This window comes from Hippopotamus amphibius, chromosome 3 (genome assembly GCF_030028045.1).
Source record: "Hippopotamus amphibius kiboko isolate mHipAmp2 chromosome 3, mHipAmp2.hap2, whole genome shotgun sequence".
In the NCBI taxonomy this organism is placed as follows: domain Eukaryota; kingdom Metazoa; phylum Chordata; class Mammalia; order Artiodactyla; family Hippopotamidae; genus Hippopotamus; species Hippopotamus amphibius.
The window spans coordinates 20,822,441-20,843,002 of record NC_080188.1 but is presented as its reverse complement, the minus strand read 5'-3'; the positions used below and the strand labels follow the sequence as shown (position 1 = coordinate 20,843,002).

General features: G+C 43.1%; 1 protein-coding gene across 7 annotated transcripts in view; it reads right to left on the bottom strand.

The window, feature by feature from the left end:
- LIMCH1 (LIM and calponin homology domains 1) overlaps positions 1–20,562 on the bottom strand; it is a 326,500-nt gene that overhangs the window by 49,063 nt on the left and 256,875 nt on the right. For 4 of the 7 annotated variants that reach the window (XM_057726685.1, XM_057726686.1, XM_057726687.1 and 1 more), the window contains 5 exons: positions 11,352–11,387; positions 6,456–6,582; positions 4,837–4,994; positions 4,195–4,603; positions 853–1,071 (listed from right to left, as the gene is read on the bottom strand). In XM_057726685.1, the coding sequence (XP_057582668.1) occupies positions 853–1,071; positions 4,195–4,603; positions 4,837–4,994; positions 6,456–6,582; positions 11,352–11,387 (949 nt within the window). Of the gene's footprint in view, positions 1–852; positions 1,072–4,194; positions 4,604–4,836; positions 4,995–6,455; positions 6,583–11,351; positions 11,388–15,750; positions 16,012–16,458; positions 16,571–16,655; positions 16,775–18,391; positions 18,722–19,249; positions 19,493–20,562 lie in introns of all 7 variants that reach the window. The other 3 variants (XM_057726688.1, XM_057726691.1, XM_057726692.1) reach the window with 2 other exon arrangements.

Here is a 20,562-nt window from a genome sequence, read left to right as displayed (position 1 = left end):
TACTCTGGGTTTCAGGGGCTAAACCAATAAAAAATTAATTTGATTTTAAATGAGTTTTTGAAGACTAAGAAGAAAGATACCCTTTTATACATAATCGTCAAGGATGGAAAGTCAGGTTCTGGTGGCACCAGTTATTTTCAAATTATTTTAACAAGTCTGATGGGGTCCTGAATAAATAGAGGAGAAGGTATTTTAGAGATTTATTTCTTTTTCTGCAACACTAGACACCAATCATGGGGGGACAAGAAAAATTACTCTTAACATGTGATACCTTCTGTCATATTCCTCTGCTAGGGCTGAACTGTGCCCTCCCACAAATTTATATGTGGAGGTCCTAACCTCAATTACCTCAGAATGCGACCATATTTGGAAACAGGATTTTTGCAGATGTAATTAAATTAAGTTAAGATGAGGTCATACTGGAGTGGACTGGGCCCCTAATCCAGTATGACTTGTGTCCTTATCAAAACGGGAGATTCGGATACAGACAACACACAGGGAGACTGTCATGTGAACACCAAGGCAGAGGTCAGGGTGGTACACCTACAAGGCAGTGAACACCAAAGACTGCCGGCAAACCACCAGAAGCCAGGACCAGATTCTCTCTCACAGACACCAGAAGGAATCGACCCTGCCACCACCTTGACTTTGGACTTCCAGCCAACAGGGCTGTGAGACAACTAATCTCTGTTGTGTAGCCACTCAGCTTGTGACACTCTGTTATGGCAGTCCTAGCAAACTGATACACCCTCCTAGAAAGAAATGATCATTATTAAGACCTATTTATTTTTTTAAATAGATTTTTTCACATTGGAATTACCCCAAAAAGAGAAAAAAAAATTTGCTTCTTACTGTTAGGTCTTGGGGAAGAGAAGTTGGCTTCTTTATGTTGATCTCAATGCTATTGTTGTCTTGCTTCAGCTCCACGGGGGACCCATGCACTCTGGCCACACCTTCAAACATCTGGGATTTGGTCAACGAGGGGGCAAGTGCCACCGTGGGACACTCTCTTTCCTTCTCCTCCTCGTCACCATGAACCGTTTCTCCATTCATGGTGACTTTCCCATCTACCTGTAAAAACCGGAATGAACAAAAACATGCTATTCCCCAGTGAAAGACTATAACAAAATAACATGTGCAGAACCACCTTAAATCATTAGCATTTAATAACCATAGTCTAACAAAGAATAAGGTCTTTTATATGCTTCGGTCAGTTCTAGAAACTAGGGCTCCTCTAAATGCCATCTTTGAAGGCTTCTTTAAAAGGTGGTCTGCCTTCTCAGGCTGCTTCACGTTAGAATACATTTCATGTTCATCTTACTGGGGGAGGTGTTTTTATTTTGCAGTATAGAAAATCAAAGGACCTTAGGTATAAATACATGTCGCATATTTGGGTTCCAGTAATTTTTCACTTATGTTCTGACTGCGATTCCACAATTTTGAGATTTTTTTGTCTGATTAGCATATTAAATTAGGTGGACCTCATCTTAGATCAGGAATATTTCACAGGTTATCCTGTCATGGTCGGGAGCAATGGGTATGTTTTGGAAGCTGTCATGGAGGGCAGGGAATCTGGTGCTTTGCTATGTGACAGTAAATTCCTATTTCTGGTTAATTTGACCATCCCCGTTTCTTCAAGAAAAAGAGGCCACGCACACTAAAATATTTCTGTTTTGCACTCACGTCTCAGGGGGGGCGGGTGTTGGGAGCAAGAAAGAAGGAGCGAGGGTGGCTAGTCTGGCTTATGGAAAGGCATCTGGAATCTTAAAGTCTGACAGTATGTAGAGCGGTCCTGAGAGGAAGCTCTGCAGTGAGACGGCCTAAGACTGAGTCCTGCTCTACCGCTTAGCAGCCACGTAATCTTCAACCTCAGCTTCCTCATCTTTATGATAATAGTATCTTCTTAACGATGCTGTGATGGTGATTTTATGGATTAATATATGTACAGTATTTAGAACCCATATCTGACACATTTTAAGTACATAAATATTAGCTATTCTTATTACTAAACCTTCTAAAATCTTTTAAAAGGAATAATAGAAGGGCGATACTAATTGTAGTTTATTTACCTTAAGTCACTGACTTGTGTGCTCTACGGTCTGTGATCCATGAGATTTAAATCACAACAGAGTCCACACACATAAAGGTAACTGACATTGAGTTTTGCAAAATAATACCTTTCTTATGTGTGATGCACTAGGCTTGTTTTAAACACTGTGTTCTATTCTACCTCTTTTTTTTTTTTTTAAAAAGAATGCTGATTCCAAACCACTACATTGATTTCGTAACCTAGCAACAGGTGGCAACTCTCAGTTTGCAAACACTCACTGCCTTAAACCATTTTACTTGCTCTACCTTTACACTTAAATCGGTTGTACTAAGAAACAGGCTGTATTCCCTGCCTCCTGTGCCCACCTCCTCCCTACCAGAAAACACACACACACACACACGCACACACACACACACACACAGACACCCCCCTTTGCTTCACTTCTAGCATTATCTGGTAACAACTGTTCCTTTTACATACGATCTTTGACCACAGGTGGGTCCACCTCACCCAATGGTGGGGCTGTGAACAGGGTTGACAGCCATCAAGACCTACGATGAGTTGAGGGCTCATTGGTGAGCCCCAGCTCTACAAGGATCTCTATCCAAGTGCCTCAGTCCACCTCTCCTGAGGCCTCCACGCTGTCTTGTCGCAATGGCAAAGGACTGGGTTTTCTCAGAGCCAGAGTCTTGCCATGAAGTCATCTATCCTAATTCTTCTGTTTAAATGATCACATTGTACTGTTTATATAAGGAATGAGAAGTGGACATCTAGATTAATTGATCAGCTGCCTTGGATACCAAGTTAAATGAGTGTATTCCCTATCCCTGTTCGGGGCCACCTCAACATCAAACCTTCCTTCACCTTCCTTCATGAAATATCAGACCAGGCATCAGCAGGGACTCTAGGTGAAGGAGAGCTGCTGTGGTACTTCGGTGGCTTGCCGAGCACACATGATCATGTGTGTATCTGTGTGTGCACGAGTCTGCATGATGAGTAGCTCATCTTCTCAGGAAAAGTTCTTGTATTTGTTCAATAAACACTTGCCGAGTGCCTAGGCACGTATGCCAGGCTCTCAGGATGAAGGGGCCAACAACAAAGACACAGTCCCTGCCCTTTGAGGGCTAAACATCTCAATTCAACCCAGACGAGACAGCATTTTTTGTTTTGTTTTGTCAAAGCCTAAGGCACAGGTTTTTAAGATACATTCAGAGTGATGTAAGCAAAAGTCAGAAAGTGCGGTTTGGTTCCCTCTGAAATTCAATAGGAAGATAACGGCATCCCACTGCTCAGTTAGTTTAGTTTAGCAAACTTTCGTTACAGTTACATGTCCGTGTCTGCTACTGGTGAATCCCAACTCTGTCTTCTATTATGAACCTATGCGGTGTTCAGGGACAATCAGAACTGATTTTTCTTTGTAGTCAACACAGCTTGAGACAAAGGATGTGTGCTTTCTCTTGATGTGAGGGAAAATACTAGGACTTGAGGAGGAAAAAAGATGTTTGGCGGTACTAGATTCTTTGGTTCTTGAACATTATTTTACGCATTCATTGGCAATCCTGCCCCCTCCCCCCACCAATAACATAGTTTCTTCTCACTTAAAAAATTTTAAAAAAATCTGTTTCATCTGAGGACCAAGCATATCCCATGTATTCCTTGTATGATTATTTTTTTCAATTGTAGCATCTTTTTAAGATATGATGTCAGTTTCTTCCTAAAAGAGAGGCAGCTGTAGTCACTTCTGTTTAAGCCAAACGCAATTAAAAGTTCGTTGTGAGGAATTTGCAATACCTCCAGATAGCTGGAGATACCTAGGGTGCTGCTAATTTAGGGTTTGCTGCCACTACTACAGGGAGATCATGCCATCATATCAAACTACAAAACAGACCTTGCTCATGGAGGTGACTCAACCACCAATCTCATCAGAGCCCATCAGCATTAAAAATAGGAACTGAGGGGAATCATCTATCCCTTAACTATTTGCAAACTAAATCTTGGAGACACATAAACTTCCCAATCATACATGTTAACACATTTTGCTTTTGTTTGATTAAAAACAATTGCATCTTCCTGAAGCAAGATGCTTCTTTCCAGTGATCACTTGGAGTTCAGTTTTGGTTCTACCCTTAAGAAACTCATCCTACCTTGAAGGTCTTCAGGACCTCTTGAGAGTTTTTGGGCTGGGAGTAAGGCTTGGGGGTCAGCATAGGCACTGCTTTGGGAGGGACCGTTTTGCTTGGAGACCCACTGCCTGCTGACGTGCTGGCATCCAGTACGCTGGCACGAGTGATGGTGGTTTCCACAGTGGCAGTGAATTTGGGGGGAGGCAGTGACTGTTGCCGCAGGTATTTCATGGGATTCGGGTCACTCAGGAAGGAGGATAAGTTTGGCTCTGTTGAATGGCTTCTTTCCAGAATTTTTGGCATCTCCAAGCGTTCAAGAACAGCTTCGCTGATGGTGAACCTCTCGATGTACTGTTGAAGGATCCCTTCTGCCTCCTCCTGGGACTGTGCATTCTTGTACGCCTCATGCAACTCCCTCTCTCTCCGCTCTCTAAAGGATGGGCATGGGAGGGGAAGCAAGAACAAAGTCAACAGTCACAGGAATTGCAAAGCAGGCCAATATTATACTCCCTCCTTGATAGGAACCAAGGTAGAGCTGAAGGGACCAAACAGGGAGTATAATAGTAGTGTCAGAGCCTTTGTGATAACCAACAACTTATATGAAAACCACATCTAGGTAATACTGTACATTAAACAACCACGACGACAGCAGAAAGAACCCACTTTTCTTGAACAATTTCTCTGTAGGTTTTGATGCTTTTCCTTCGTTCACTTGTCCTATCCTCTCCAGCCAGTAACTTCTCCATTTTTTTCCTTTCTTCCTCTTTCTTGATTAAGTCCTGAGAAGCACTTCTTCTACGGCTCTTCCAACGAGCCAGGTCCTGCGGGGGTGGGGGAGGGAGACAGAACATTCTTCTTCAGGCTTGCACATAATTCCACTTCTACTTTTCAGCGTTTAGTAAGCCCTGACTATTGGCCAGGCTGAGACACTCCTATATGATCCAATGTAAGTCTGGTTGGAACAGGAACACCTCGAAGGCAGGAAACCTTCAGATATACGTACATTAGCCATAACAGGGCAGCACATTTATTTCAACATGGTAATGTAAAAGCTGCAATCATATTCCAGGTCAGCTGCCAAATTTTAAAGTATTGCCTCACAGGGTATTGTGAGAAACTTCATTTCTTGCTATTTATGACCTCTGCTTTGTGAATGGACTCGCTGGTAGCAATTAATCACAGACCTACACAATTCCCTCAGGGAAGGAAGAAAAGGCAGAAAAAAAGGTTGGCTTTGGGGTCTTACAGAACCAATGATTCTAAATATGTGTATTAAGTCATCTGGTCCTTACAACAACCTCACCGCAAACCCTACGGGCAGTTAGAGTGTAATGATGGAGAGTATGGAGAGTTAGGATTCCGGAGTCAGACGGGTGGACGTGCGGCTATGGGAAGCAATCCTAGCTCTGTCTTTTCCACGCTTTGGAATCTCAGTCTCCTCGTCTCTAAAATAGAAGTGATAATAATACCTACTCTTATGAGCCTGCCGTGAGGGTTAAGTGAGGTAGTGCACGTAAGGTGCCAGGCACACAGGAAGTGCCTGATACCTTGTAGACATAATTATTACCGCATTTTATCGACTTTGGAAAAGTTAACTTTTCTGACTGAAGGTAGATTCGGGTGCACAGTAGCCACCGCAGGGTGCTCTGTGAGGATGAAATGAAATAGTCCACTCTCCTCTCATCCCTATCTTCAAGCTCCTCCCCTGCCCTGGCTCTTTGCTTTCAGCCCACAGACAATCCCAAGGCCCCCATCAGGCCCTGGTTATAATCCTTACTGGTTATAATCCTGGCTCTCTTGCTCACTAGCTGTGTGACTTTGGACGAGTTACTCAGCTGTTCTGGGACTCATCTGTGGAACTGAGGACAATAATAGCTGCTAGTGCATGGAGTTCCTGGGAGGATTAAAGAATGAGTACCTGCAAGGCACTCAGAACAGTACCTGTTACTGTATGCGGTCAGTGTCGGCAATTATTGTTGCTGCTGCCATCCTTATCAACCCCCAATACATGATCTTAAAGGACAGTGCCTCCGCCTTTCTGCATCCCTTACCAGTTGTCTCCTGTCTGCTCCCCTCTTTTCTTGTGGCCACACTTCAGCAAGGGTGCTTTCCTTAATTCCCACATGGACTGTGTCACTGTTGAAGCCCTCTGGGGGCCCCCTTCCTCTGCCTGGCTTTCCAGCCCAAGTCTCCCCACCCCGCCTGATTTTCTGCTCCAAAGGGCCTCTAGCCCAGCAGGCAGAGCAGTCTCCCCGCTGCCCACGGCCCCGGCCAGCACTCACATCTTGCCATTTGTCATCCTCTTCCCGCAGCTGGTTGTTTATCAGCTGCAGCTGCTCCTGGCGGGCCCTGCTGTGCGGCTGCACCGCGGCCTCCTCCTCACACCGCATGTCAAGCATGCTTGTGCTCCTGCGTGTGGAGAGAGCAGACATTGGTGGACAGGGATCAGTGCTCCTCAAGTCTCTGTGCATTTGGTGGGTGGGGGAGGGGGGGAGTGCTACCGCGTTTGGAAAAACTGCCCCCTTCCCTCCACAGCTTAAGGCAGCAGCATGATTTGCAGTCTGTCCATCCCTCAGCCGGCAGCAGCGGGCATGCTTGCAGCCTCACCTCTTCTTTTGCGGCCGAAGCCAAAATGTGACCATCTTTGTCTTCAGTGATGGCTGAATCGGGCCAATCTAATTATATATGTAAGGGTCAAAATATGTTTAAAGTAAAGGGCTAGAAAAAGCTGTTTGAAGCTCTGGGCTTGTCTCACTTGTATTAGAAAGTAAAATGAACAGAGTTAAAAAATGTATAACTTGCAGAGAATTTGTAGGGAAAGAGAGTGGTGTTCCCTGAAGTGAAACTTAATTGCGTAAATGCTTCTTGGTGTAAAGAGCTGGCTTAAATGCTTTCTCCGTTAACGGAGGCAATGTCTCCATTTTCAAAAAAAAAAATCACATAGCCTCAAGTCTAAGCCACCACCTTTTTCTGTTTATTGTCCGAATTTTGGTTGCATCCAACAACTATTCATTAACGATACATATGTTTGATGTGGTTTATTTCTATGTCCTGTAAAACTGTCTATAAATTGATAGCATGTTGATGGCATCTTGGAATCAAGAAAATAAGGTATTTAATGGTAAGATTAAAGGCTAAAATATATAAAGCAGCATATACGTTGTATCCTAAAACTCTCACAATGATTTCACTTTATTTTTGCCAGGATACTTCTGCATTTACTCTTTCAAAAGCAAAAGGATTGGGGAAGCAATTTTTTAAAACCCTTAGGCTGTTCATATAATTAACATATTCTACAGGGGCTTATTAAATGTTGGGCAAGACCATAGGGCCTTTTCTGCGATGCTTATGTAGACTTTTGTTACAGCGAAAGCTGAAGCAGCAAGATGAAAATAGAAATAAAAACCAAAGCAAAATCTTCCCCTTTTGTTCTCTCAAAGAAATAACTAGCTCCAGGCCCAAGTGGGTTACAGAGCACCCAAATCAAGTGGAGGACCCTTTAAGAACAGAAGACTGATCGTCCATTGTTGAAGCCAGCTTAACACAAAGAAAAAGAAAAGCCATGCACTGAGACACCAGCTAGTCCCAGACATCATCCGTGACGTCCAAACCGGTTACCCCAAGGCCAGGCAATGCACAGCAGCAGCAGCACTGGACACCAGCGGGCTCCTCTCTGGAAGGAGAAGATGACCCCAAAGCAACGGCCGCCCACATCCACTTCAACCCACTCAAATGAACTCGCGCGGATGTGTGGGTGCCTCTCCCCTCTCTCTAGGTGTTGGACAATCTGAGTCTGACCTAAGAGAGCTAAAACTGAAGACTGTGCTTGTCATCTGTTTTCCCCTAGAGTATTCTAATAATCTGCGTCGAAGCACTTTCTTTGATCTGAGGCTTCTATTTGCACAGATATGAAAAACCACCGTGTGGAGCTGTCCACAAACTCAGGGGACGGTGTTGGTTGTGGCTGCTGAGCCTTCCTGAAAGATAAACTGTGGTCCTCGAAAGGGAAGAGGGGCTGCGCGTTTTCACCTACTTTATGCTACTTATTCATGTGGTTTAAGGAAGATTTAGGAATTGGCAGAGTTTGGTAGAAAAGTCTAACCCATGGTTTTTAAACTTCATGGAGCAAAATTCCCTAAAATGAGCTTTCCAGAAAGAGACCAAAACTCATCCCATTCTTCCTTTCAGAGTTAAAAAAAAAAAGTCTTACCTTTAAATATATCCAATTCAGTCAGTTCATCTTTTAAGGCAATTTACATGCTTTGTGAAAGTCTTAGAAGATATAAACCCCTCTGAGCTGGGACTCTCTTGTAATCTACTAAAAGCTGGCTGATTGTGGGAGAGGAAGGAGGTCCCTTCCTTCAACTTTGTCATCTATCATTTTTAAAGGGCAGAATTTTGGGTTAGGCCACGATGGGTGACCACAGAGCAAGGTCTTCCTCTGGGACCCCGGGAAGAAAATGGCAGCCTTCTCCAGGATCTGAGAATTGCTTACGTCACTCAATTGGCACGGAGAAGATGGGAGCAAGGCCTTCAGAACTGCCTTCTTCTGTCCCGGGTTCCTATCTCTGCTCCCACCATGAACTTCTAACTACCTCAACCTGAATGTGGCTAAAAGCTAGTTAGTGAAATAAAAAGAGAAACTCCTGCCTGCCCTCTCATACACCAGGAAGTACTATTTTTTCCTAGAGTTTTTTTGTTTTTTGTTAAGAAACACCAGCAACCTGGCCCGAAACAGAAATAATAAAACTATGAGCCATATCTTTATGCTATTTCAGAAAAAGGAACTAAACAAGCTGAGAACTGATAATAGTAGATAGAAAATGAGCTGAGTCATCATTCAGTAAACGTTCCCTAATTCAGAGGTTGGACTCAGCCTCCAAAATGAAGCAGCACGTGTCTAGGGATGGGGTGGGGGACCCCAGAGAAGCCTAGGTTCCAGAACATTAACTGGACTTGCACCAAACCTATGTGTCTCAGCACAGTAGGCTGTGCCCTTGGGCTACGGGGACGAGGGCCCCTGGCTGCAGGGCTCAGGAGCCTCTCTCAGCGGTGGGCTGGCGGTTCTGAGGGCCAGGATGAAATTACCTCCAGCGGAGCCTGGAAATTGTTTCTGGACCAAGTCTAAGGCAAGGGAGTTAAGAACCAAACGGTCCAGGCTCCATGGCGGGGACCACTGGGAGAGGGGGCGTGTGGAAGTGAAGGGCAAGAAGGTGACACTAAATCCATGGAAACATTCTCGGCTTGCCAGGAGGTGGAAATTTCTGTCTGCCTGTGTGGTAGGTCTGCCCCTGACCTGCATTTCCCTTAAAGGGCACATCTTTTTTTGATTGGGCTGAATGTTAAGAATGTGTCAATGATGAATAAATAGAGCCTGTGCCAATAATTGTCCTAAAAGATTTTGAAAAGGGGAGATAGTAGAGGAATAAACAAAACATTATACATTTCTACTAAAAAAAAAACTCCTGACATAAACTTTCCATTTTGTTCCCCACATGGTTTCGTATAAGGTATGTCTACTCCGAAGGAAATTCAGCCCTTTGTCTGTTCCCAGATAAGACCCTTGGAAAAGAAGCTCCTTATACTCGTCCTGGTCCATGAGGCTGCTTTTTTGGGTAAATTTAGAGGAGTCCTCCCACCCCTGCCCCTTTTAAAAAATCATTAACTTCTCCTGCGGGTGAGGTTTCATATTCAGGTACAGGCAAAATTCAAAAGCTCTTTAATGTAGCTTCTTTTCTTTCAGCTTTTAGGGTTTTCTTAGAGATCTGTATTAGGCAAATTGCGCAGCAGCTTTGCAACAATGAAGAGTAAATCCATTCTATCAAAATGTTTCTGTTAACCAAATCAAAGTAGTGTTTTGCCTATCAATCTTATATAATCCTCCTTTCAGTGAATGTTAAATACGGCCACTGTAGATTTTAAAAGCAATAACCAGGGCTCAATTTTATAGACTACTTAACTCCATGCAGTCAGTCAAGCTCCGGCTGAATTTGGTTTTGAGACATGAATGTTCCGTGTGTCAGGCCACAAAGCAATCATACATCACACATCGGAAACTGATATCCTTGGCACACAAGTCAGATTGCTTAGAGCTAAAAGCATAGTCTAAGCTGACATCTTGAACACAAACATGGAAAAAGCACAATTCAAAATCAGAAAATGTGTGGCCTGAGCTCACTGTCATGGGTGGAAATGATATTTGTCTGTTCTACACTGTTATTTAGATTCCTCACTCGGTGCCTTGAAACTATGGCTCAGGCCAGGAAGACAGGCAGAGAGAATGCTAGGGTCTGCTCTTAGGATGGCCCAGACTCCCACAAGGCCACAAAATACCTTTCCCAGAGGACCGACATCAGGCTTAGCGGGCCACTGATGTTGGAATGAGATATTAATCATGTTTCTTAAATCTGAGCAAGCTAGCATTCTGCAAAGAACACTTCTGCCTCAGATATCAGTGTCAGAATGCTCTGCTTATGAGAAATCCATTTTTGAAATGGAGTTCTTGTGGTCACAAATGGGAGAGAGTAGTTTCTTCTCAAATTTGAATGCGAGGCCAGGGATGGGAAATGCATCTCTGAGAGGAGCGGAAACCAAGGAGAGGCAGCCCAAGTCATGTTGTACATCTTGACCCCTGGCCGTGCCACGGAACTTGAACAAAACCCCAACGTTTCGGTCTCAAGCATCCCACAGTTTATGTTACTCCAACCTGGGAGAAACTTGGGCTGCTGAATCTATCATTAGTGGTTTAGGGTTTATTTTCTTAACTTAAAAAAAATGTGGCCATGAGAATGATTGCTTCGTGGCAAAGCCTTTATGTATCAAGAATTCAACGCAAAGCCCAGAAGAGCCTTTTAACAATTCCGTGGTTCAGAGGGGTTCCGACAGCCAAACCCTAATAAGAACAACTTTCACATGCCCTGTCTATAAAAAGTAAATGTTAAGTTTTAAGCGGCAGCTGTATATTAGAATCATGCTTAAGTGGCGTTTTCATTCATCTCTCCTGCGCAGAACATATGTTCTGCATTCCAACTTCAAGTGCTTCTCTGAGGCTGCAGAGAAGAGTCCATTAGCTCTTCAGTTCACTGTTATATTAATTGCATTTCAATTAGTGGTGAGTACTGGAAGCATGCAGTTTAGGCTAGTAATTAACGTATTCCTACAAATACAAGACAACTTACTCTGCGTCATCAGACACAGGAGTTCTCGGTCCGTATCTATAAGACCAAATACAAAATTAGAGGATTGGCAAGACAGAAGGTTAATACTGCAACCAAGCTGGAAATAAAAACTACAAGTGACATGTATGTGTGCCAAACCTTTTCTGCCGATCATACTGGAAGAGAAGGGTCGTTATACAATTAGCCATATTCATTAACGGCCGAAAATGAAAGCAAAGTCTTGACATTTCTGAAGAATGCAAAATTGGTAGTAAAACCCAGAGGAGAAATGAAAAAAATCCCCGTGCTACCCACAAAGAAAGAATCTGCTCAATATAAACACAAAAAGGCTTAGGTGCAACCCACAATGTTTAGAGAAGGCAGCTTAGAAAAAACTAAACAACGTGTATTACGATCGCTCACACACAGTTGAAGGGTTCTTTGCCTTTCTGTGCAGAGTAATGGGCTGTAATGGACACCCAACACAGAAGCGCACACTTACTGACCCTTTCTCTGGTGTGTTCATACATTTGCCCAAATAACAGCAGAGTGTTTCTGCAGTTTTCTGAAAGCAAACCAGAACTCCAACCAGAACCCCAATGAGTGCCTTCCGCATGCATCTGACAAAAACCACAATTCCTAGAAAACTGGCAGCCTTAATCAAAACCAGACGTGGATGATATTCCATAACTTAAAAAAAAAGGTTTTTTTTAAACAATCTTTTATGTTCTTCTGACTATTTAGATCTACAAAGTTGCACCTTCTTTGATAGAGGCATTTTAAGTTTTAATATGTCTGATAAAACAAGGAAAAAGGTCACATTAGAAAAAAATACTAGAACAATACGAGGGCATATTTTAAGCGCATTTAAAAAAAGCAGCTCCCACAAATGACTATTTCAGCAAAGGAGACTATTAAGAGAAGATTCTTACCTATGCCCTGAAAGGCTGTTCAATCATGCATTCTGATGGTGGACAAAGAATTATTTGAGTAAAGAAAAAATGTCCTACTTTCAGTCCAATAAATTAAATTGGGGGATTTTCAGCAAAAATTACCTGATCCTCTGTTCAGTTTCATAACAATTTATGGGGAAAAAGAGTAATTTCTAAAGATCTCTTCCAATGACCTTAGAGAAAACATCCCAAAACACATGGGTGCACACACACACATACACCCTTCTCTCTGATGCCTTTCTCATTCTACAACAGTTTGCATTCACTAATAATTATTTTCATGCATAGTGAAGGCAACCACACCCGTTGAAAACCTAAAGTTTCTACTGAAATGGCCAAAATCAAGAATGTTTCTCTTCTTGAAGTAAGACCCATTTTCTGTTTCCCTGGAGAATAGTTTCAGAAGGTGCTAAAGTTTAGCTTAATACACTCAATTTTCCAAAACCATCACCACATGGAGGCAGATGGATTCCTTCACATCAAGAAAGAGTGCATGAGCAGTATTAATTCTGAAGCCTGGATAAATGTTTCCCAGTTAATTTGTTAATTAACTATTGGAATAGACTTTCAAATATAGCATTTTCTAAATTATCTATGGATGCGAGCAGAGAAGTTATTCCTAATGGATGGTTAATCTAGGAATGATCAATGAATACTTGGCATGTGTTTTTGTGTCTATTTGAATATTAGAGTTAATGTTTTATTGAAGTAATATATATATACAGAAAGTGCACAGACCAAACACACACACCTTGATGAATTTTCACAACCCACAGATCAGTGTTAAGTTTTGTGCTTTAAAAATGGACTCATACAGTGTGGATTCTTCTGAGTTTGGCTTCCTTAGCACATTTTGTTTATGAGGTTCAGCTATGTTGTTGCATGGAGGATATATCTGAATTTAAATTGCTTCTACACAAAAGCGTTAGCATTTTGTGGACATCTCTGCCAATGAATATAGGTTAACACTGCAATGTAGGCTTCATGAGGGGAGGGAGTTTTCTTCTGCGGTTCCGTGAATAGTGACCAGACTAGGCCCTCAATAAGTACTTATTGGATGCTCTGGAAATTGAAAAGAATAGTGCAGTCTCTGAAGATAACCTTCATTTGTCTGTTTCCTATATACTTATGGGTTTAAGGAATTTCCTCTCAGACTAATTTATTAGCTTTAAGAGGGCATGCATTTACTCAGAATTGCCTTTGCTGTTAAGGAGAAGATAATTAGAGTTTGAACTTCAAATGATTTTCCCAGTTGTCCTATGGAAAATAGAAAAGTAAAGATGAGTTTAAAAAAATCACTAACAGAGTTTTTTTTCAAAAAATGCAAAGTAGATGAGTTAACAGACTATCAAGTGCAAAACTGGTCAGACAAATCACAGTTGGTATAAGCATCCTACAAAAAAAAAAAAAAAAAAAAGCAATTACTAAAGTTTAATTGTAAGGGTTGGGGTATTTAGAAAAAGAATACTCTATTCACCTATTGATTGTATGTATGTAACTTTCAGCACTAATAAAGCACTTCAGGATCAACGTTTAACAGCACTGTGACCTAGCACAAGCTTCATTTGAAGTGAGAGGGAAAAATGGGTTTACTGTTCACTTAAGATTATCCTCCAGCAACCAGCACAATATTTTACACACAGTAATTACTCAATAAATACTTGTTGAAAGGAAACATGAATTCCCAAGGTGTGTGCTTGCTCAATCACACAGTTATGTCATAGAGTTAATCTGACTATATCTCCTTACGCTCAAACCAGCCATTCAGTCCCATTTGAAAATAAAGAGGACTCTTCCCGAATCACAAATAGAGAGACAGATACAATTGACAGGGAAGTCATCAGACCTCCACAGTTTCCCCTGGTAACCTGGCAGGCAACGCACTGGCGTGGGACAGCGGCTCCCCCTTCAGACAGAGGTGGGTTTGTATCTTGGATCTGTGATCACCAGCTGTGTGGACGAGGGCCTCGATCCCTTATTGTAGAATACAGATGAAACTTCTTCCTCTCAAAGGCTGCGTGAGAAGTGAGTAAATGGACCGCCTAGAACGCATCTAGCAGGCAGCCTACAGGCCTCACTTCCTTCTCTCCTTTCATGCTAACTGCTTTCCAGCAGCCCACGGATGCAGGGTCCAGCACCACATCAGGGCATCCGGGGAGTGAGTGAGTGTGGTGGGCCGGGCAGTCCCTCTGTCACTAACCTGCCCTCGCCAGCTGGAATGCAGGTGTGATCCAGGCGTAACTTCTCTCTACATCAGGCTTCCCATTTGTGAACTGGAGCCAAAAGCCATTCAACCTACCTGTGAATTCCCAGCAGAAGGTGAGCTGGAGGAAGCAGAAGCTCTTTGAAAGGGCTACGGTTATAAAGTAGAGCACCGCTCTCACGCCTGCTTCCTGAAACTAGTGTTACAAAAAGGCTCTACTATAGTAGTATTATGATTCAGAAGAATGTAAAACATACATTAAATCCAGACGGTAGAGACAGCTAAGATGTTAATTTAAAAATGTGGGGATTCCTTACGATTCTCTCTGCTCCCCACTCTACCCTCTGTCCCACTACCATCAAGGTCCTTTGTGAAGCAGAATTCTGCCACTGCCTGTTTTACGGTGGAGCTTTAATTATGCTACACAGTCCTTACTCCTCTGGCCCCACATGGATCAGGCAGACCACACTTTTCACAAAAGTCTATCACTCTTACTAAATAGCAACAGAGGCTTCAGCGTATAGGGCCTTAAACCAGACCATGAACCCCAGGATTACTATTTCCCTATTTTCATTTTATTTTTTTAATTTGTATTTTACATTAGAGTATAGTTGATTCATAATGTTGTGTTGGTTTCACGTATACAGCAAAATGATTCAGTGTATCCGTTCTTTTTCAGATTCTTTTCCCATATAGGTTATTACAGAACATTGAGTAAAGTCCCCTGTGCTATACAGTAGGTCCTTGTTGATTATCTTTTTAATATATTTGCTACCTTCATTGTAAATCAAGTCAGAGCATGGAATGGAAATCCCACCTCTAGAAAGCGCTAGTTGTTAATATTAAAATTAAATTAAGTTAAATTTATAAGTAATATATCTTCTTTGGACCTGAAGACCCTCCTGGAATCAGAATGAAATCAGATAGGTCAGAAAGAAGTTCAACTCCTTTACCCGATATCGCCTGTGTGAGCTAGGAAGAAATAAAAGAGTTTCCCATTTAGGCTGCCCACAAGATGAGAGTCAGAAAGAATGTTTAATAGGACAATTCACAACTGAACTCTTTTTTCCACACCTGCTTACATGCAAAAGAAGAAAAAAAAAATCTTGGCAGACTGGGCCAATCATTTAATCATTTCGTTTCTGCCAGCAATAGCTGGTAAGTGGCACTGGTAAAGCATAAAGCATTAATGACATATTCAAAGCATGTATCAAGGCTCAGACTGGAGAAACAAAGTCAAAGCAGCTCAGGATAATCTTCTGACCTCTTATCTTTTATAGGCGGACCCTTGGCAGATTCCTCCACAATGTGTTGCTTTGCAAATGGAACTGGAAGGAACTGGTTTAGGTTGGATCCAATGTGTCTAAGAGACATCCCAGTTCTCCTGGCCATCATGTCATCTTTTTGTGAATCATACAATTTTCTTTGGCCTTTCAGTCCACTGCCACTCCAGGGAGGAGCTGTCACCTTCTCCGACTTCTCTTCTCTCTCCGAAGCCTCCCATTCAGAGGTCAGAGGACATGAACTAGGGCACATCAGTCCAGCCAGTCAAAGGGCACTTATTACTAAAGATGTTTTCAGTAGCATCACTCGCTTGGCATTAACTCAAGACAGAAGAAGCCAATGTTCATGGAGGCAGCAGCACACATAGCAACTGAGTATTAATGCCTTGGACCTCCATCATGCAACCGATACTTACACAGGAATGGGTTTCCCTTTCTGGTTTTCATGATTCCTGAGAATGACATTTGGCCAGCACCCAACCACGTGCAAAGGCTAAAAGTCTCTACCTGGGGCGGGGGGCGGGCACTGAAAGCAGAACTCTGACCCTGGGATGGGCACATTCCTTTAAGTGACTCCACTCCACGCCACGTCAGTCACCAAGCGCACACTGAGGCTTTAAGCTGTTTGCGGGGGACCAGCAGCCACACAGCAGAGGCAGCACACCCCGGAATGCAGGCCAGGCGCTCACAGCGGCTGGCCGCACTCCTCCGATCTTTCAGCCTTTGGCTCCATCGCAGAATCCCTTTGAGCAACTCCTTCAGTCTCTTCTTTGCCATCCCATGGCAGCTGTTTGCATGTAACTGAAGCCAGACAGGACTGCTTTACTACTAGGAAAGAATTCACACCAGCGGCCTTGGCCCCACCTGTCATCCTTCACCTCCTCACCTTCCTCTGTCCTCCTCGGGCACTCGCCCAAACTGCAGCTCTGCTCCTCCTGGGACTCCGGCACCGGAGCCAGCCGGGAGACCCTTTCACAATGGTCATCTACCCCAGATGTCACTATCCTGTCGATGATCAATAGCATTGGTGGCAAGAGAGAAGAGGAAAACAAGTTAGGAAAGGAGACAATGAAAGTCGCCGAGACTGAAAGGTGAAGAGAGAAAGTTCGGCTGCTCTTCCAGAAGCCAGCCAGTAAGGATGACATACTCAGAATGAGAAATTGAATACAAACCCTGGCAAGGGCCTGAGAAGGTCGAAGAAGGCTGGCATGACTCTGTCACCGTGGGGCAGAGTGATGGGTTCTCAGTAGTCAAGGACTCAAGGATGCATTTCTTACAACTTTCTTACTCCCACCCCCTCCACCCCTGGTCCCCATCAGCCTCTGAGACCCCAGCAGTGCACTCCTGGTGTGCCAGGGTTATTTATGCTGACAGCCTCCTCTATGATGTCATCCACAGTATGGAACCAAAGAAATGCCTCTGTACGTCATGGGCCATCCACTTTGGACATCAAGAACAAAGCACGGAGGAGACTTCCTTAGCATTTCGTCCTGCCGTGGAGGGCTTTGCTTTGCTCCCACCATGCAGGTGGAGTGGAGATTCCCGGGAGAATCCGGAATCTTTTTTTTTAAATAGAAATTCAAACAAATTTTAATAACTTGTATACATGGAAGAGACCCAGGAAAACTGAATAGCTTTCCAAAATGGCTGAAACCCTCACCTTAAATACTTAAATATCTTCAGCTAAAGACAAAAGAGGATGTAGGGGTAGGGGTTAGAGACTTCAAAGGGGAGGTAGGCAAGTCACATGAGATGGCAAAGCAAATATTTAGTAAATAAATGTTTGCTGGGCCATGCAGAGACACTGGGGGGCAAAGTGGACTCTGATCGCTACGTTTCCCCGACTACACCTAATACATAGAGAATCCAGAATCTCATGCCCTACATCTGCTTAATGGAAGAAAGACCAGCCCACAGAACCAAATCCCCAAGAGAGGGCTTGGGGATTAACAGCTGGAAGGCCTCCAGTGAGGATGAGGGCTGGTAAGAGGTCACAAGGTCCTTCCCCAGGTGCTCCCTCACAGATTTAGATGGTGATTCAACCGAGGAAACTCCTGACTCCTAGGAACCCTCAAAAGAAGAGTCTTTTTCCACTCAAGTTCTGTTATATAATTTGAAAAACTGGGGGAAGGGATGTTTGCTTTTTTGTGTGTCTACTCAGATGCCCCAAATCTGAACTTATGATGCTAATAACTATTTTTTTCCCCCTTACAGGATAAGAAAGAGGGAGGGTATAGATAATCCAGATTTTTATCAACACATCTTTAGAAGAAACATGAAGGGTATCATTAAAACATTCCATCTAGTTTGCTCAGTATTGCCAACAAATAAAATAATAGTGCTTAATGCAGCCAAAGGGAAAAAGAATCATTTGCCCAAATTACAGGCATTCCCAGGCAGTGATTCTGGTGACAAGAGAATCAAAATGGATGTCCGTCATTTAACTTCACACACGTTTCCCCCCAGGGGGAATCTCCTCACATTACTTCTCTGCTAACCAGCAAAAGAGCCTGTTAAAACTATGTCAGCTCTGGCGGTTTCTTTAATGTGCTTCAGCAAGCTCTTTAAAAGCGGCAGCGCTTCCCATGCAGATCTCCTTGCACATGTAATGGCGAAAAATACCTGCAGTCATTTTGTGGATTAAGCACGTGGTCTTCCTTTAAACTGGATGTGGCCGCCGAGGCAGGGGACACAGAGTATGTCTGAATCTTGCTGCTGTGACTGATGACTTCCTCTGCATCCTCTCTCGGCCCAGCCCTGCCAATGCTGAGCCGCTTCCACGTCTGCTGATCTATCTCTGTCACTGGTCCAAAGTGCACGAACTTTTGCCTAGGGCTGGAAGCTTTCTTATAGGCCCTTGCCTTGCGGCTGGCAAAGTCATCACGGATGGCAGTTTCTGCTTTAATTTCTGGTGAAGGCTCAGGGGCACACGTGTGCTCCACATCTCCATCCCTAGTCAGAACCGGAAATAAGTTCCAAAGATTTCTAATGTGAGTACAAATCAATGAAGAATTTTGAAATAATACTGGATGTATGAAAAATACTTCGATGCCTAAAGCAGAATCGCTTTCCCATTAACCAATTGAAGAAATGATCATTGTCTTGCCTAGGTAAGTAGTACTTTAAGCTTCTATAGCTTTCAAAACATCACTTCCAATATCACAAATGATGGCATAAGAAAACTTTGGGTACAGTGACATAATTAAAATTATTTAAAAGTGAAGTTTACATTCCTTAACCCGTAAACAAGCCTATGAAAATAAGCATTCACAATAAGTCGGTTGACTTAAAGAGGATGTTTCCTGTCCATGTGGCTTGTAACTTTTAGTATTAACAGGTTTCAACTCATGCAGAATATGCTTTGTGTTTTGAGGGGCATTTTTTCTGGCCATGAAAATAAAAAATGATAGAAGGACGGTGATTCCTTCCAAGTTAAATGATACCACTGTTAGGAGAAAACCAGGGGAAAACATGACACACCTCGTCTTTCCTGATACTTTCAGTCTCTCCCAGGTCTCCAGGTCGGCTTCTGTCATATTGGCGACCGTGGCAAAGCTCGGAGCCTCGCGGTGAGGGCCAAGCCTGCCCTGAATTCTGCGCTGCGCCAGGTCATCCTTGTAAAGATCCGGCACCTTCCTGAGTCCCTCTTCCGCAGGTTCACTCTCCTGAGTCCGCACAATACAGGTCCCCCTTGACTTCACCTCTTCTGTTCGGCCCTGGTTTCTGTCGATTTGATCCAGGCTCCCACATTATCGGAAAAATCAGGTTCCAGGAAGGGGAGCAGACAAACAGAACGTCAAGCATGGAAATTCAGGGGCTGAGGACAGAACGGAGTGACGGAAGCACCTTTCCCTTTCTCAAAAATATGGAATCAATTGCAGCCTTGATCACTTTGGTCTATGCTACCCTTTTGATACTATAACGAGACAGAGTTTTTCCACCAGATGACAGCCTCTAGTTCAGTTTAGGAAGAGAAGCCAGGGCTCGCTGAAAGACTATTAAGAATGGTAATGAGATTTCGGTTTGACAGTAACGATGCCCCGTTCCCACACTCTTCAAGTTACTATAATGAATTCAAGTTCTCTGATTGAATCCCTGAGCCCTCTTGGAATGTCTTTTACTGCAGCAGTAAAACGTTTGTAACGAGCTCTGCGTGTTCCAAATTCTAGGATTAGTTTGGAGATAGCTGGAACGTTGTTCACATGTTAAACATCTCAACCATAAACCTTCATACTGCCGGAAAGTATGACTAGGTCTATGCTGTATAGAAAGTTTCGGTGTTCAAGCTCAGTCTCTGCCTTCTGGTAGCATTAATTAGGTTTGGCTAATGTAATCTTGAAGAACAGAAAGGGGATCCTCTTTACCTGCACGCACAGAGGCAATACCCATTTGTTTCTTGTGTCAATAATTGCTCCCCTTTATTAATGCTACATCTGATATTTTCAATTGTTCTCCTAAGAAGTGAACGTTAGATGGCTAATGTTGACAATATCATAATTTAAACCAAAGCCGTGTTATTTATATGCATAAACATTCTATCATATTAAAAGTCAGTCTCTAACTCCATATGCTTCTTGAGATAGAAGATTTCAGAAATACACATAAATAGGGCTATTCATTTCTTTTCCAAAATAAATCTTCCAAGCCAGAAAGTCAAGAGGCATTCTTTTGCCACCTGGATGACTCAGTGTATTTACAGAGCCTACGCAAATAAGAAAGCTACAGAATTTTCTATTTATTTTTAGTTTGGGGAAGGGGGTCAAGAAAAGGCATAGCCAAGAGCCACAAGGGAG